The sequence below is a fragment of the Pelophylax lessonae genome (assembly GCF_965119305.1).
Source record: "Pelophylax lessonae genome assembly, chromosome: 3".
NCBI classification, from domain to species: domain Eukaryota; kingdom Metazoa; phylum Chordata; class Amphibia; order Anura; family Ranidae; genus Pelophylax; species Pelophylax lessonae.
Genome location: NC_138770.1, coordinates 489755308 through 489771396, shown reverse-complemented (window position 1 = coordinate 489771396; position 16089 = coordinate 489755308). Strand labels below are relative to the sequence as shown.

General features: G+C 42.9%; 1 protein-coding gene across 1 annotated transcript in view; it reads left to right on the top strand.

Moving 5' to 3' along the window:
- The first annotated feature begins 230 nt into the window (after positions 1–230).
- The window catches only part of TMEM178A (transmembrane protein 178A), a 378233-nt gene continuing 362374 nt past the window's right edge, over positions 231–16089 (top strand). The window contains exon 1 of the mRNA XM_082248929.1: positions 231–664. Within this exon, the coding sequence (XP_082105055.1) occupies positions 244–664 (421 nt within the window). The 5' untranslated portion in view covers positions 231–243. The remainder of the gene's footprint in view (positions 665–16089) is intronic.

The window sequence follows — 16089 nt, the reverse complement described above, 5'->3', positions numbered from 1 at the left end:
GTTCACAGCAACTTGGCTGTTCATTTTGTGACTGGAGGCAGCCTGAAGGCACAGGAAAGATGACATTTTGGTTTAGGATATGGAAAAAAAGCATCTAGGGTGTTGTGCAGGTTGCAGATCACAGAAAGGATGGATTAATGGCTGGAGAAGCACAAACAGAAGTGAGAGGAGGGGGGTGCATTGACTGAATCAAAGCAGCATCATGCCAGCCAGTGTCGCCTTGGTGTGATGCTGCACAAAGACATGGAGACAAGGGGCTTGGTCACTGCTGTTAGCTTGGCTCTGAGCCTTTTATCCTTGATTCTTCTGGTCACAGCTATATTTACAGACCACTGGTATGAGACGGACACTCGAAAACACCAGGAGATCTGTGACAGCCAGGGCAACTCAGACCCTACAGACCAAAAGAACAGACTGATGCCCCTTTATCAGCTGCCCTTCCGTGGGGACTCTTCCAAGAACCGCAGGATGGGTCTTTTGTCTCCGGCTCCAGCTGGAGGGGTCAGGGAGCCAGAGGATCTACTGGAAAACTGGAGGTCTCTATTGGGACTAGGGGTATTGGAATCAGATTGCGGACGCCCCCTTTTCTCTACCTATTCCGGGCTGTGGAGGAAATGCTACCTTATGGGAATTGACAAAGACATTGACAACCTCATCCTAAAAGGTAAGCAAAAGCAAACTAGATGTCTGTAAATGCTCTGTGCACATGTGACTTTCCCAGGACATCCACAGAAATGGCTGATGAAATTGGGGATGCTGAAAACATAAACATAGAACTGTTATATTATTTCAACAAAACATTATCTGGAGGGTTACCACTATATGTAACACATATAAATTTAATTCACACACATTTGAACAATTACAAATATATTTTTTAATACACTTTGTTAAGTCATGTAGGCTAACATTGTATCCAAGTTTCCCAGTATCCTCTCTTCATTACAAAATTAGACATTATTTGTGTAATGACATCTTTAGTTACTCCACTAGATTCCCCACCTTTAACCTTTAGGAATTTCTCAGTGGAATAATGCCTAATAATTAATATTCTCTTGAAACTTTACATTCCTGCATAAGGACACTACTGTTGGATTTTTTTTCTGTTTAGGATGAATTAGGAACTAAAACTATTTTTACTCTCAAATTGTGCATAGACCTTATCAGAAGAATATACAGTATGTCAAATGTTTTCATTTTGGAACAACCAAAATATGTCTTTTTACTATTCATGTCTTCTAAATTGGTAATTCAGTAATGTATTTTTTCTAATTCAAGAACTCTGGGATACTTGCATTGTTATAGGGAGACAATGTGGAATGCACTGTACAGATAAACAGCACATAATCAATATATTAAAAATGATGCTAATGAGCTTATAGTGTATAGCTATGACAGCTGATCACTTTAATGTGTGTAATGCAGTAACTGAAACTACATTGAAATCTACTTAATTGGATTTTTTCAGGTTTTTTAAAAGCTTTCTTTGGTTCTATGAGCTAAATGTGTATTTTGACCATTTGCATACTTTAAAACTTTATTTAAATACCAATATGTTTGTAAATTGTTACAAAAGCCCTGTTTCCTGCTTGACAGAAATTGTATCTCTATTTCAGTTAAAACACATTACTGCTGGTGGTGATAATTTAGTTCCACTCGAAAAGAGTAGAAATAGGAATCACTGATATAATATTATTTTAACAACCTATGTACACGTTCTATTTATATAGTGTTGCTATAATAACCTATGGTTCCATTCTATTTTATGGTAAAATTAGTGGCATGCAGCCATTTAAAACCAAGGGTACATAATTGTTGCCTAGCTACATATCATAAATGTATTCACCAGTCATCTGCAATTTATGTAATGCTAGTGCTTGGCAAGTGATGTGCTGATGCCAATAAATTCACATTGTATGTGGAAGTCGCACAGAATCTATGTTTGAGAATCTGAGTTAATGGCGTAGTATGTCCTGCATACTAGTCTAAACTGAAGCTGGCACCCTTAGGAAATGGAGCACATAATTATGATGATTAAAATCAACTGGATCAGAGGACAGAATGAAAGAATGTATGGCTTGGTTATGAAAAAGTAGAAAAGAATGACACTTGCTTGGTAATAAATGTGTTTTCAATTCTTATGTGAATGATTGCTGGAATTATGTGGCACAGGCTGCTAAAAATATATCTTGCAATTAGAGAAATGACCTGTATACCCCTTTACACAATTAAATCTCCACTGTGTCACATCAGTGTAATTTACCCTTCATTAATGCCTGGCAGGACTACCAGGTTCCTTAAATGATGTTTAACCTTTTCCAGTAGTTACCTACTGTACAATATGCAGTTAAATCCATATTGTATTTGTGTCGTGTTATTTATAAAACCCCCTTTGCAGCTCTAATTCACATACATGTTCAAAGAAGCAGCGCTGTTCATTGCTATACATTGTTCTGCATTTCTAGAGGTTGCTACCTTATTGAAACAGACCATAGGGTCTTCCCTCATTTTATATAGAGATAATTGTAAAGTCCCATAGGTCATATTCAATAATTAATTTACAGTAAACAGTGTGCTGCATGCACAGATGCAATTATAGTATGAATATCTATAAAGGTGCGTAAAGTAATATAGTAATACAATACATCTGCAGTAGTTGAATTTCAGACAGATTTCTGGCACTCAGTTATGATGTACTTACTTTACAGATGTTTATGTATCAATGTAATTGCTTAGTGCCCTCCAAAAATGCAGGAACTGCATAACTGTCAGCATGGTGTAGCTTGGAACAATGTGGTAATATATTTAAATTTGGAGGGTAAAGTTACTGTCTTTGAAAGGCAATACACTGATATATTCACATTACTATAAAACAATTTTTCTCTCTAATTAAATGTACGTTTATGGAAAATAAAATAGTTCCACATCTTAACTTGATCTACAAAATTACACAGATTTAAAAAAAAAGAAAAAATACATTCCTGCGATCCATTTGTAAATATCAAGCTGCAAGAGGGGGTCTGTAGATGAAAAGGCTAAGTAATGGTAGTAAGGTTGGAATTCTTTCGTTATTTTACTGTGTTTGGCAGATAAAGATATGTGGATCAAAAGTTGGAAATTAAAGTGGAACTAAACCCTTCCAATCTTTTACAGCTAAGGAAGCTGCCATCTTAGCCTTTGTTTGATCAGCTGTTGTCTGTGTGTTCAGCTATGACACCAGCCATTTAAAGGCTTGAAAGTTAGGTTGAGAACTAACATAAGCATGCTAGTATCTCTAACAGTTATCATTTAAGGCATGCCTTCTATGTAACTCTTTTGGGAAACAGTAAGGTGGAACTTCTTACTGTAAATCATGCTAACTTTTACAGCCAAGGAAGTTGCTATCCTAATCTTTGTTTAATGTGCAGTTGCTGTGTTGTACATATGATCAGTTATGACACCAGCCATTTGACGGCTTGAAAGTTCAGTTAGGAGCAAATTTGAAAAATAGGGATGGGCCAAACACCACCCTGTATGGTTCGCATCACAGCATCTCGAACAGGGAAAAAGTTCTAGCGAACATGCAAACTCTTCTAAAGTCTATGAGACACGAACATGAAAAAACAAAAGTCCTAATTTTAAAGGCTTGTATGCAAGTTAGTGCCATAAAAAGTGTATTGGGACATGGGTACTGCCCTGGGGGGACATGTATCAATGGAATTATTTTTTTCTAAAAAAACATTGTTTTAAAAGGAGCAGTGATTTTAATGATGTTTAAAGTGAAACAATAAAAATGAAAAATTAGTTTAAATATAGTTTAACCAGGGGGCCCCCAGATCCCGCCCCCCCCATGAGATTGGGTATTGGGTACATCGTAACTGTACCCATTCACCAAAAAAGTGTAAAAAAGTGAAAACCACAGGACACTGTCCTTTATTAAAAAGAAAAAAAATAGTCTTCCTCGATGTAAATCCATTGTTAACCACATAACGACCGCCCACCGCAGTTTTACTGAGGCAGGCAGCCGCTCTTGGGCAAAGTGACGTTATACTACATCGCTCGCTCAGAAAACTTTAGCTGGGGAGCCAGTGCGTGTGACCGGCGGCTCCGATGGCGGCCTGCCATTCGCGATCTCCCGCAGCTGAGAGAGAAGGACAGACGGCTGATGTAAACACAGCCATCTGTCATTCTTCCTGAAGTGATCACAGAGGCTATGTGATCCTGCTATATAGGATCGCATGTCTCTGTGATTACTTCACAAGCCACACCCCCCGACAGTTAGAATCACGCCCCTAGGGACACATTTAACCCCTTGTTCAATCATACTGTTAACCCCTTCCCTGCCAGTGTCATTTTTACAGTAACAGTGCATATTTTTAGCACTGATTACTGTAGTAATCAGTGTAAAAAATGTCAGTTAGGGGACCGATCTGTCTGCCGCAATGTCACAGTCCCACAAAAGAAATCGCAGATCGTCGCCATTACTAGTAAAAAAAAAAAAAAAAAAATTACATAAATCTTTCCCGTAGTTAGTAAACGCAATAACTTTTGCACAAACTAATCAAAATACGCCTATTGCGATTTTTTTTTTTTTTACCAAAAATATGTAGCAGAAAACAAATTGGCCTAAAATGTGAAAAAATTTTGATTTTTACATTTTTTTTTTGAGAATTTCATATAAAAGAATGTGAAAAATATTGTAATTTTTTTCAAAATTGTTGCTTTTTTTTGTTTATAGCGCAAAAAATAAAAATCGCACAGGTGATCAAATACCACCAAAAGAAAGCTCTATTTATGGGGAAAAAAAGGAAGTAAATTTTGTTTGGGTACAGCATCGCACGACCGCGCAATTGTCTATTAAAATAACGCAGTGCCGAATCGCAAAATAGGGCCTGGTCATTGAGCAGCCAAATCCTTCAGGGCTAAAGTGGTTAATCACGATGCCTGCCAGACACAAAAAATAGAAAAACATTTAAAAACGCTTCGCCTCTTAAAAGGTTACCCCCCCCCCCCCGTATACCCAATCTTCAGCTTTGACAGTTCTTTCATAAGCAAGGGGCGTGGCAAACCAGCTACGTCACCTGGTAGCATTGCCCCCTTCTGACGTTATGTGACGTCAGAAGGGGCTGTGCCACTGGGTAATGTAGCCAGGCGGCCTCGCCCCTTGTTCATAAAGAACTGTCAAAGCTGAAGAATGGGACCCCACGCAGTTTTATTTTTCAATTCCGTCATAGGTTTCCCCTTAACCACTTTAATACAGGGTACTTTCACCCCCTTTCTGCCTAGATCAATTTTCAGCTTTCAGTGCTTATTGGCATCTATTGGAAATCTTGGTCAGCTTGACATGGTACTGCTCCCCATCTTTACCATTAGTATCTATAGGAAATATTGGTCAGCTTGACATCGCACTGCTCCCTGTCTTTAACATTAGTGTCTATGGGAAATCTTGGTCAGCTTGACAAGGCACTGCTTCCGAACCATAAGTGACAGAGACACAAAACTTTGGGAGCACTGAGAGAGGACCAAGAACTACAACATATCCATACATTTTAAAAGTAGAGTATGTCTGTACACTACACTGACTGAACTCACTATCCATTAACTTATACCTCCCAACTTTCTGAGATGGGAATGATGGACACCTATAAGCAAGAGTATGTATTCATAGGACACACCCTCTGACACACCCCCTTACATTGAGAATAAATACGCAAAAATTGATTGGTTAAACCCACAAGGGTTTTTTTTTTTTAACCACTACTATTCCTTTATACTTTTGAAATGTACAAATGCAACAATTTAGATGAAAGGTTTAACACTGTAAAACATTTTTTGATAGATAAATAGATAATTTATAATACAGGTGTATACATCAGACTAAAATGAGGGACAAATGCGGAGCAAAGAGGGACAGAGGGACTTTGTTCCAAATCAGGGACAGTCCCTCAAAATCAGGGACAGTTGGGATGTAACTACCTGCCTAATCTCTATTGTCACACACTATACACGGCTGCCATGTAAGCAGCAGCCTTATATAGTGCGGGGCATGGAATTAGCCCCTGAGCCATGATTGGCTAAACGCTCTCTGCCTTTGGCCAATCAGGCTCTGACAGGACATAGTGCTGTGATTGGCCAAAGCATACAGTTCAGGTGCATGTTTTGGCCAATCACAAGCACCTAATGCCCTGCGTTCGCACAGTGCATTGTTGGGCGCTCATCGGTGGGCGTACTTCCTGCTGAGCGTCCCCCGGGTGTTTGTGTGTTCAGAAAACACACGAACACCTGATGTTCGAGTCGAAGTATGTTCGACTCGAACATAAACCCCATCCTTATTGACAAGTATCATTCATGGAATGAGTTGAATGTAATGGTTTTAGGAAACCATTAAATCAGTGGGTTTTCTTCTGCTTTTAGAAAACCAATACTAGCCAAATGTTTTTCGAAAGTACTTATATTGCACTTAAACTGCCAGCATTGTTAAAAAAGTGTGCCATTTGGATCCATATAATCATACGTAATGTTCCATTAAGGGGTTTGCTCTACTAGCCCTGAGCCAATGACTATAAAGGAGCACATGTGTATTCATAAGAAACATTAAAAGGTATCACAATAATTATCACGCTAAGTACCACACTGTGATTTTTGTGCTCTCCTAGGCCCCTTTTAAAATAACTATTGTTATTACCAATCTATTATTATGTTAAGCAAATAGAAAAGAAGGGGGGGAGAGAGAAGTGCCAGGAGCCCACACTAGTGTAAAAGGTTACATAGTTACATAGTTACATAGTAGGTGAGGTTGAATAAAGACAATAGTCCATCCAGTTCAACCTGTGTAGGTGTGTGTGGCTGTAATCATCTCACATACCCCTGAATGTTCTGATCCTTGAGATGTAAGTCTAAGAGTCTTTTGAAAGCCACCATACTACCCGCAGAAACCACCTCTTGTGGTAGAGAATTCCACAATCTTGTAGCCCTAACAGTAAAGAACCCCCACGTTGCCTGAGGTTAAAACGCTTCTCCTCTAATCGCATTGTATGCCCTCGAGTCCCCATGCAATCCCTTCGAATGAACAGCTTTTTTTCTAAGCTGGGATCCCCATTAAGATATTTATAAATTGCTATCATGTCCCCCCTCAGACGTCTCTTCTCCAGGGAGAATAAATCGAGCGATTGTAGACGCTCTTCATAGTCTAGGTCCTCCAATCCCCTAATTAGTTTAGTTGCCCTTCTCTGGACTCTCTCCAGCTCCAACACATCCCTCCTGAGGACTGGCGACCAGAACTGGACAGAATACTCCAGATGCGGTCGGACCAGAGTTTTATAAAGTGGAAGGATTATAGTCTTATCTCTGGAATACATCCCTTTCTTTATGCATGCCAATATTCTGCTGGCTTTGGCAGCTGCCGCTTGACATTGCATGCTGTTGCCTAATCTATCATCAACCAAGACTCCCAGATCCTTCTCCATTTTTGATTCCCCCAAGGGTTCCCCTCCTAACGTGTATTGTGCTTTTATGTTTTTAGTCCCCAAGTGCAAAACCTTACACTTCTCCACGTTAAACCTCATTTGCCATGTCGTTGCCCACTCTGTAATTTTGTCCAGGTCATTCTGTAGGATATCTGCTTCATGCTGTGCAGTTATTGCTCTGGCCAATTTTGTGTCATCTGCAAAAACTGATATCGAACTACTGATCCCGACCTCAATGTTGTTTATGAATAAATTGAACAAGGTTGGTCCCAGGACTGAGCCCTGGGGCACCCCGCTTACTACCTCAGACCAGTCTGAGTATGCGCTGTTTATTACCACTCTTTGGACACGCCCTTTAAGCCAATTCCGTATCCAAGAGCAAACCCTGCTGTCGATACCTGCAGATCTTATTTTATAAATTAAGCGCTTGTGGGGAACTGTATCAAATGCCTTAGCGAAATCCAAGTACACCACATCCACTGGTCTCCCCCTATCTAGCTCACAGCTCACCTCCTCGTAAAATGTTAATAGATTGGTTTGACAAGAACGCCCATTTGTAAACCCGTGCTGATTACTGCTGATGATGTTGTTGTCTTTAGCAAACTCTACGATATAGTCCCTTATCATCCCCTCCAGAAGTTTACATACTATTGATGTCAAACTGACAGGCCTATAATTTCCCGGGATATGCTTCTGGCCCTTTTCGAATATCGGAATCACGTTAGCTTTCTTCCAATCCCCTGGTACATCTCCTGTCCTAATACTGTCAGCAAAGATCAGGAACAGTGGTCTGGATATAACCTTACTGAGTTCCTTGAGTACTCTCGGATGTACGCCATCCGGGCCTGGTGATTTGTTTGTGTTGAGTTTATCCAGCCTTTCCCTGATTTCACCCTCTGTTAGCCATAGTGGCAAGTCCTGTGTATTACTACTAACCATACAGTCATGGTCAGTGTACCCCTCAGTTTCCTGTGTAAAGACTGACGAGAAAAAAGCATTCAGCACGGTTGCTTTTTCAGTGTCCTCTGTAACCATCCTCCCATCATTGTTAATTATGTGTGCAATATGCTCTGCCTTAGTTTTTTTGCTGTTGATATATTTAAAGAATTTCTTTGGGTTTTTTTTACTATCCTCCGCTATTTGTCTCTCAAAGTTGATTTTAGCCATCTTGATTTCTTGTTTACTTTTCTTATTTGCCTCCTTGTATTGCTCGAAAGTCGATACTGTGCCCTCTGATTTATACTTCTTGAAGGCCAATTTTTTTCCCCTAATAAGTTTTTTGACGCTACGGTTTAGCCAGCCAGGTTTGGCTTTGTCTCTTCTAAATTTATTTCCCATAGGAATGCACTGCAAGATGCCTTTGCCTAATATGTTCCTAAAGCATTCCCATTTTTCCTCTGTGGTCAGGGATCCCAGGGTTTGGTCCCAGTTTACCCTTTCCATCAATGAGTACAATTTTGGAAAGTTTGCCCTTCTGAAGTTTAGGGTTCTTATGTTCCCCACTTGCCTTGTTATATTGTTATTTATACTAAATGTGATCATCCTGTGATCACTAGAGCCCAGATTGTCCTGGACTCCTACCTGCGAGATTAGGTCTGGGTCATTAGTGATCAATAGATCCAGGACTGCATTTTCTCTAGTCGGAGAATCCACCAACTGTGACATGTAATTATCCAGTAAGGTTTCCGTGAATAGGCGGGCCTTCTGTGAGTGTGTAGTCCCCTCGTCCCAGTCAACGTCGGGATAATTGAAGTCCCCCAATATGACGACTGATCCCAATTTTGCCACTTTACTCATTAGTGCTAAGAATTCCAGCTCTACCTCCTCCCCTTGGTTAGGTGGCCTATAGCAAACCCCCACAATTACTTTCCCCTTTTCTCCTTCCCTATGGAGTTCAACCCACACAGATTCTAAATCCATGCTCATCCCATCCGTAATGTCACTCCTTTCTATCACCTTTATATTGTTCTTGACATAGAGACATACCCCTCCCCCTCTTTTTCCTACCCTGTCCTTCCGGTACACCGAATACCCTTGGATATTGGCCAGCCAGTCATGTGAGGGGTCGAACCAAGTCTCTGTTATTCCCACAAGGTCTATGTCCTCCTCATGTACTAACATTTCCAACTCATCCATTTTATTAGCTAGGCTCCTGGCATTAGCATATACCCCTCTTAGTTTTACGGAAGTTAAGCGCAATTGGCGGTTATGTTTATTCCTGTTTGGTCTGAGATTTTCCCGCACAGACCTGCCAATTGACATTGTGGACCTACTGTCGCTGCTGACCCTACAGCTGCCTTCAGTCCTCTGCTCCCTCCTGACTGACTCTACTTCTGAGCCCTCCCCCCCGTCTCCTAGTTTAAAAGCTCCTCCAACTAGGTTAGTTTATTGTAATAATAATAATAAACACTACTAACTTACTACAGTATTGTGGGCTCCTGTCGCTTCTCTTCCCCTTCCTCTTTTCTATTGCAGGCAGTGGCGGCCGGCCGATAGAAAGAGAAGAGATGTAGAAGAAAAAAAAGATTTAAAAAAAAAAAAGTCTATTTTTCGCCCACTATGGGCGCCAGACTTAGTGCTGGGTATGGGGTTTTGCATCCCACGTGAGGCAGACAGAGGCACGGATTGGCGGCCTTCTGGAGGTCATCAGTGCGCAGAGCAATGCGCCCGACACTCCCCACTTTCCTGGACTCCTGGCTGTGATTGGTCCAGACTCCAGCCTGGACCAATCACAGGAGGACATTCCGGGACGTGACGCGTGGGGGCGGTGCACCGCCACCAGCGTCATGTCATGATCACCTTCCGTTCCCACCCGGCTGAGAGAGAGGAGAGCGAGAGTGCGTGAGGACTCCGTGGAAGAAAAGCTGGTTCGTCCGCAGAAGAAGTCTACAGGAGTGACCACGGACCACCTGACCTGACAGATTGGACGAGTGGAGTGACACTCCCTCCGATGCCGCTGTGAGAAAACGTTCAGTCCGCAGACTCCGCAGAGCCAGCCCAGAGACACTACTCCCGAGTCCCGCAGGCCGCAGACAGACCCGCAGCAGCAGTGAGACTGAGCCGGTAAGTGATGCCTCGGGGGGACGGGGGACGGGGGAGGGGGGTGTGGAATGGGCCAGCCTGCACACTGTCACAGTCTGGTGCTTTGAAGGGGGCACGCACCCACGCTGGTCTCTCTCTGCATTGATGGGGGGCGTGTTAAATGCCTGTGACATGCCTGTACCTGTGTACAATGACCTGTGCCATGACCTTACTATCACCTGTGCCATGCCTATACCATCACCTGTGCCATGCCTATTCCATCACCTGTGCCATGCCTATTCCATCACCTGTGCCATGCCTATTCCATCACCTGTGCCATGCCTATTCCATCACCTGTGCCATGCCTATACCATTTGTGCCATGCCTGTACCATCATCTGTGCCATGCCTATTCCATCACTGGTGCCATGCCTCTACCATCACCTGTGCCATTCCTATACCATCTGTGCCATGCCTATTCCATCACCTGTGCCATGCCTATACCATCACCTGTGCCATGCCTATTCCATCACCTGTGCCATGCCTGTACCATCACCTGTGCCATTCCTGTACCATCACCTGTGCCATGCCTATACCATCTGTGCCATGCCTGTACCATCACCTGTGCCATGCCTATACCATCACCTGTGCCATGCCTATACCATCACTTGTGCCATGCCTATACCATCACTTGTGCCATGCCTATTCCATCACCTGTGCCATGCCTATTCCATCACCTGTGCCATGCCTGTACCATCACCTGTGCCATGCCTGTACCATCTGTGCCATGCCTGTACCATCACCTGTGCCATGCCTGTACCATCACCTGTGCCATGCCTATACCATCTGTGCCATGCCTGTACCATCACCTGTGCCATGCCTATACCATCACCTGTGCCATGCCTATACCATCACCTGTGCCATGCCTATTCCATCACCTGTGCCATGCCTGTACCATCACCTGTGCCATGCCTGTACCATCACCTGTGCCATGCCTGTACCATCACCTGTGCCATGCCTGTACCATCACCTGTGCCATGCCTATACCATTACCTGTGCCATGCCTATGTCATCTGTGCCATGCCTGTACCATGACCTCAAAGTCACGCAATTTTTTACCGCGTTTTTTGCCGCGAAGCAATACCTATTACATTTTTCTTTTTGCGCCCCTCCCAAAAATTTTGAGCACCAGCCGCCACTGATTTCAGGCATCAGGCTCCTTCAGGCCAGCATTTTGAGAGCAGCCTGAACTCTGTGCAGCCCTGTTATGGGGGGGGGGGTCATATGAAGTTGCCCTCTCCACACAGGCTATGGCGCTAACCTGGAGATAGCCAAATGAGCCAGAGCCTGTGCTAAAGGAATAGTAGACTATAAATATATAATTGGCAGTGCCTCCACCTAGAACAGGGCTCCAGCATATGTAAGGATGATCCCTTTCTAGGACAAAAACTAGTAACTCACCCAAAATAACTGACAGAAGTAGTACTAATACACCCAGAGTAAAGATATGCAGACATACCAGTATATGATTAGTGTAACTTTATATATGATAAAGTGATGGCATTACATACAACCAGAGCAATAACAGGAAGAACCTACATACGTCTGAGAAGAACAGTGTATATATATATATATATATATATATATATATATATATATATACAGGGCAGGGCTGTTGTTAGAAATGATGGGGCCCCGTACAACCTGCCTGACGGGGCCCCCTTCAACCCCACCCCTGGCCCCACCTTAAAACGAAATGCAGGTTTGTCACCATTTACATATACGTACGGGACTAACGTGTGCGTTCGCAATTGCGCATGAGCACAGGGGAACGGGAGCTTTAACAAAAAGTTTTACATTTTATTTTATTTAACTTTCTTTTTTTTGTTTTTTTACACTGTATCTTTACATTTCTTTTTTATTGCTATCAGAAGTGATGAACAACATCCCTTGCGATAGCATGGGCCATGACAGGTCCTCTTTATGAAGAGGTCTGGGCTCTGTTAGACCCCAAATCTCTCCTCTGGCCTCCAAAGCATCCAATCAAACCAGGATCGGTTTGATAAGATGCTTGTTCAAGCCGGTAATGGCTTGGTTAGATGAGACAGAAACTAGAAATAATAAAATCCTCATCGTTTCTGTTTTCTGACGTCACACAGTGGGAGGAACATCAGTTCCTCTCACTGTGTCTCAGCAAGCGAACGCTGCTGGTCGCCTTATTAACAGGCTCCCCCATTGCTTAGGAGAACCCGGTAAAGGCGTTGGCGAGAGGGACCCCCTTCCGTCACCTGTACATCGCTGAGCAGGAAGCAGTTAAAGGGGATTGTTTGGGGGGGGGGGGAGTAAAAATGCAGAGCTCAGCTGCACGTTTACTGCCCCCCCAACGCAAGTGTAAAGTAGCATCTCATTGTGTTTTATGATCTTCAGCATGAAAACCACACATGCAGCACATGCACTGTCAGTGTGTCACTTGGCTGCTGGGGGTGCTGACTTTATTATAGCTGTACTGTGTTACAGTCTGTAACACTCAGTACAGCCATAAGTTAACAAAGTCAGCACTTAACAGTCACGTGACACAATGACAGGGCATGTGCTGACTGGACATCCTTCGTGATTTTTAATGCTGAAAATCATAGGACACAGTGAGGACTCTATACTTTATTCTGCACTCACTGTGTCCAATGCAGCCACATTGTCCTCCTGCTCCTCTGTCACCTGCTGAGCTGCTTGTCACCTCACTCACACTAGTCTCAGCACCTGAGGCTGAGAACGGGAGGCGGGAGCTGAGCAGAGCAATGTAATATCCATCCGCCAGGGAACACAGTGGGCAGTGGCAGCCGGCTCGTCGGAACTATATGGCAGCAAATCATCACTGGACTGCGGCGCTTTGTACACATGCGCCGGAAAATAAGAAAAAAGTCCCTGTACTGCAGTCACCTCTTGGACCCCTCTGTTGGCTTAATGGGGCCCAGGAAAATTTATTTATACCCCCCACATACCCCCCAGTAAAAGTGTTTGCTAAATCCTACTTTTTTTTTTATCATGGAAAAAATAACTGGACTGCTGCCCGGGCCCCCTTGTGGAGCTAATGGGGCCGGGCCCAATACAACAGGGCCAGTTGTACTGCCCTATCAGCGGCCCTGTATATATATATATATATATATATATATATATATAAATATATATATATACAGTATATCTAAATGTCTTTAACACCAATACCTCCAACTAGGCACTGTGGCACAGTTCAGTTGCAGGGGCCCCTGATGAGTTGACTTGCAAGGACAAACGCTGATGCATCTGTGGAGCGGTGGCTTCCTAGGGACGCTTGTACAGACGAACACACCGATGGCAAAGTCATCTGGAACACACCACCTGCAAGGCAAATAAGACCTATATAACCTCTTAGTTCCTTACCTGACTATAGGCTATCAATGCTACTGGGCCTCTACCTATCTAGATTGCCATTGGAAGCCTATTCTGTCACTACCCTGAGCTGTTTACCATCCCCTAGGCTAATACTAGCTAGGAACCCCCCCCCCCCCCCCTCCAGACCAAAAAGGGACACTGTTGCTTAAAATAATGAAGTGGCAGACACACACTTCAACACAAACCAGTCACTTGATAGGTTATAATCAAATGAGCTTTGGTCTCATACACTTTGAGAATAACCCAAGTATTTTGTAGTATGCAAATAGAAAGTTTCAAGGAAGCAGAGAAGCTTCTAACAGATATCTCTGATTCCCACACAGGAATGCTCACACAAGTGTGACAGTAATATAACAAACAGTGACCTACACAGTACAGTAACACTTGCTTATTGTCCTTTTTCAGTCTTGATGGATACAACACAAAATCAGCCTTCAGCACCTCTGGCTTGCACAGCATGTGGCTGACCACACTCTCCTTCACTTCCTATATATATCCTTGAGAGGTTTCCTGACCCTTAAGCAGAGACAGGAAACAACATCTTAACAGGAAGAATCTGTTTGTAACAAGAACTCCATGGTAGTTACCAGGCATGAATGTAAACAACCTAGCAGACCGTGTACAAAAGAACACCTCTCTACAACTGCAATACTGATCACCTATAAGATTGTCTTACTATGACATTAAAATATTTAGACTATACCCTCGGATTCATATTAAAGAACATTCCATTTGTTTTTAGTTTTTTTTTTTTTTGGACGTTATGTTTCATTTTGTATTCTTTGGAAATATTATTTTCTTCTTTTAACAACATTGTTATAATAAGTGTGCTGCATGCTGGAGCAGAATTGGTCTGCCGTCTCCTCTCCATCCTCCGAAGCATGGACTACTTATTTCCACTGAACACTCGTTCGAGCAGGCCCTGCCTTTGATGGAGTGTGCCATAGCCTGAGGAATCCAGGTACCAGGAGGTCTTGTGGATATAGAAAGTTGGAGTTAATTGTAGTTAAGCGCTTTTGACTGCTTTTGGCTAAGTGGTCCATCATATAGGGTAAGGGTCAGTGTGTAATTTTGCTACTGGTGGTGGACATCCTTCAGCACCTTTCTGTGTGGAACTGCACCTACTGGATCCTTATCCTTGAACTTTTCATCTCCTTCAGATATGGACTTTATTAATGCTTAATGCAAAAGTGCTGCATTTATATTTTAATATATTCAGCTTGCCTCTATGGACAGGATTATATTACTAATTGTGGGCCAGCTGTATACTATATCATCCATCGGGATAGAGCGCCCAGGGCAAAATCTTTTTGTTTCATTATTATGTTAATCACTCCTTTATAAATTGCATTAAAGTATGTTGCATAGGGTGCATTAAAACTCAACATAAAATGACTTTATATAAGATATTTAGAAATTATATTTTTTATAAGCAAGAATGTTATCACTTGACCATTAATCCACTTTGTATCCAAGCATAGCAGGGGCAGGGGGTGGAAACTACAGTAATTAAGTAACATTACACAGGAAGGAGCCTCATGGAAACAGCCTTACAGTACTTATGCTGTAGTGGGGGAAGAGGAATGATTTACATTTTTAGAAAACTCCTTACCTTTAGCGGTGTGCTTTCTGTAAAGGGAGGGCTTTGTAGTGGGGGAGGGGGGGTGATTTAAATCCTTAGACATTCTCCCATGCAGGTAGGGTGGCTACGTGTCCCGGGTACCGGGCACCTTTATTCCAGGACAGTACAGTGTCCCAGAATAAAACTCACACAGCCACCCTAACGAAGAGCCAAGAATGGAATCTGTCACTCTTTTCCCAGGGTGTTTGATGAGTATTTGCCTCGCCAAACGCCCTGCAATGCACTGTGTGCTTCACAGTGCACTCAGCACCCTGATTGGGCAAAGCTTTACCCAATCAGGGCGCACTAAAAGCTGGTTGTTAATGAGCGAGGCTGGAAACCCAGCTGTGGCGCCCTTAACAACTGATGAGTCATCAGCTGTCAATGGGATTCCCTGCTGAATAATTTAAAAAAATTGCCAGTAAAAAAAAAATAAAAAATGGCGTGGGCCCCCTCCCCCCTTTTGGGTCTGGTATGGATTTTAAGGGGTTCCCCCAAAGTCTATACGAGACCCTTATCTGAGTATGCAACCTGGCAGGTCAGGAAAGGGAGGGCACACATGTACCCCCCATCC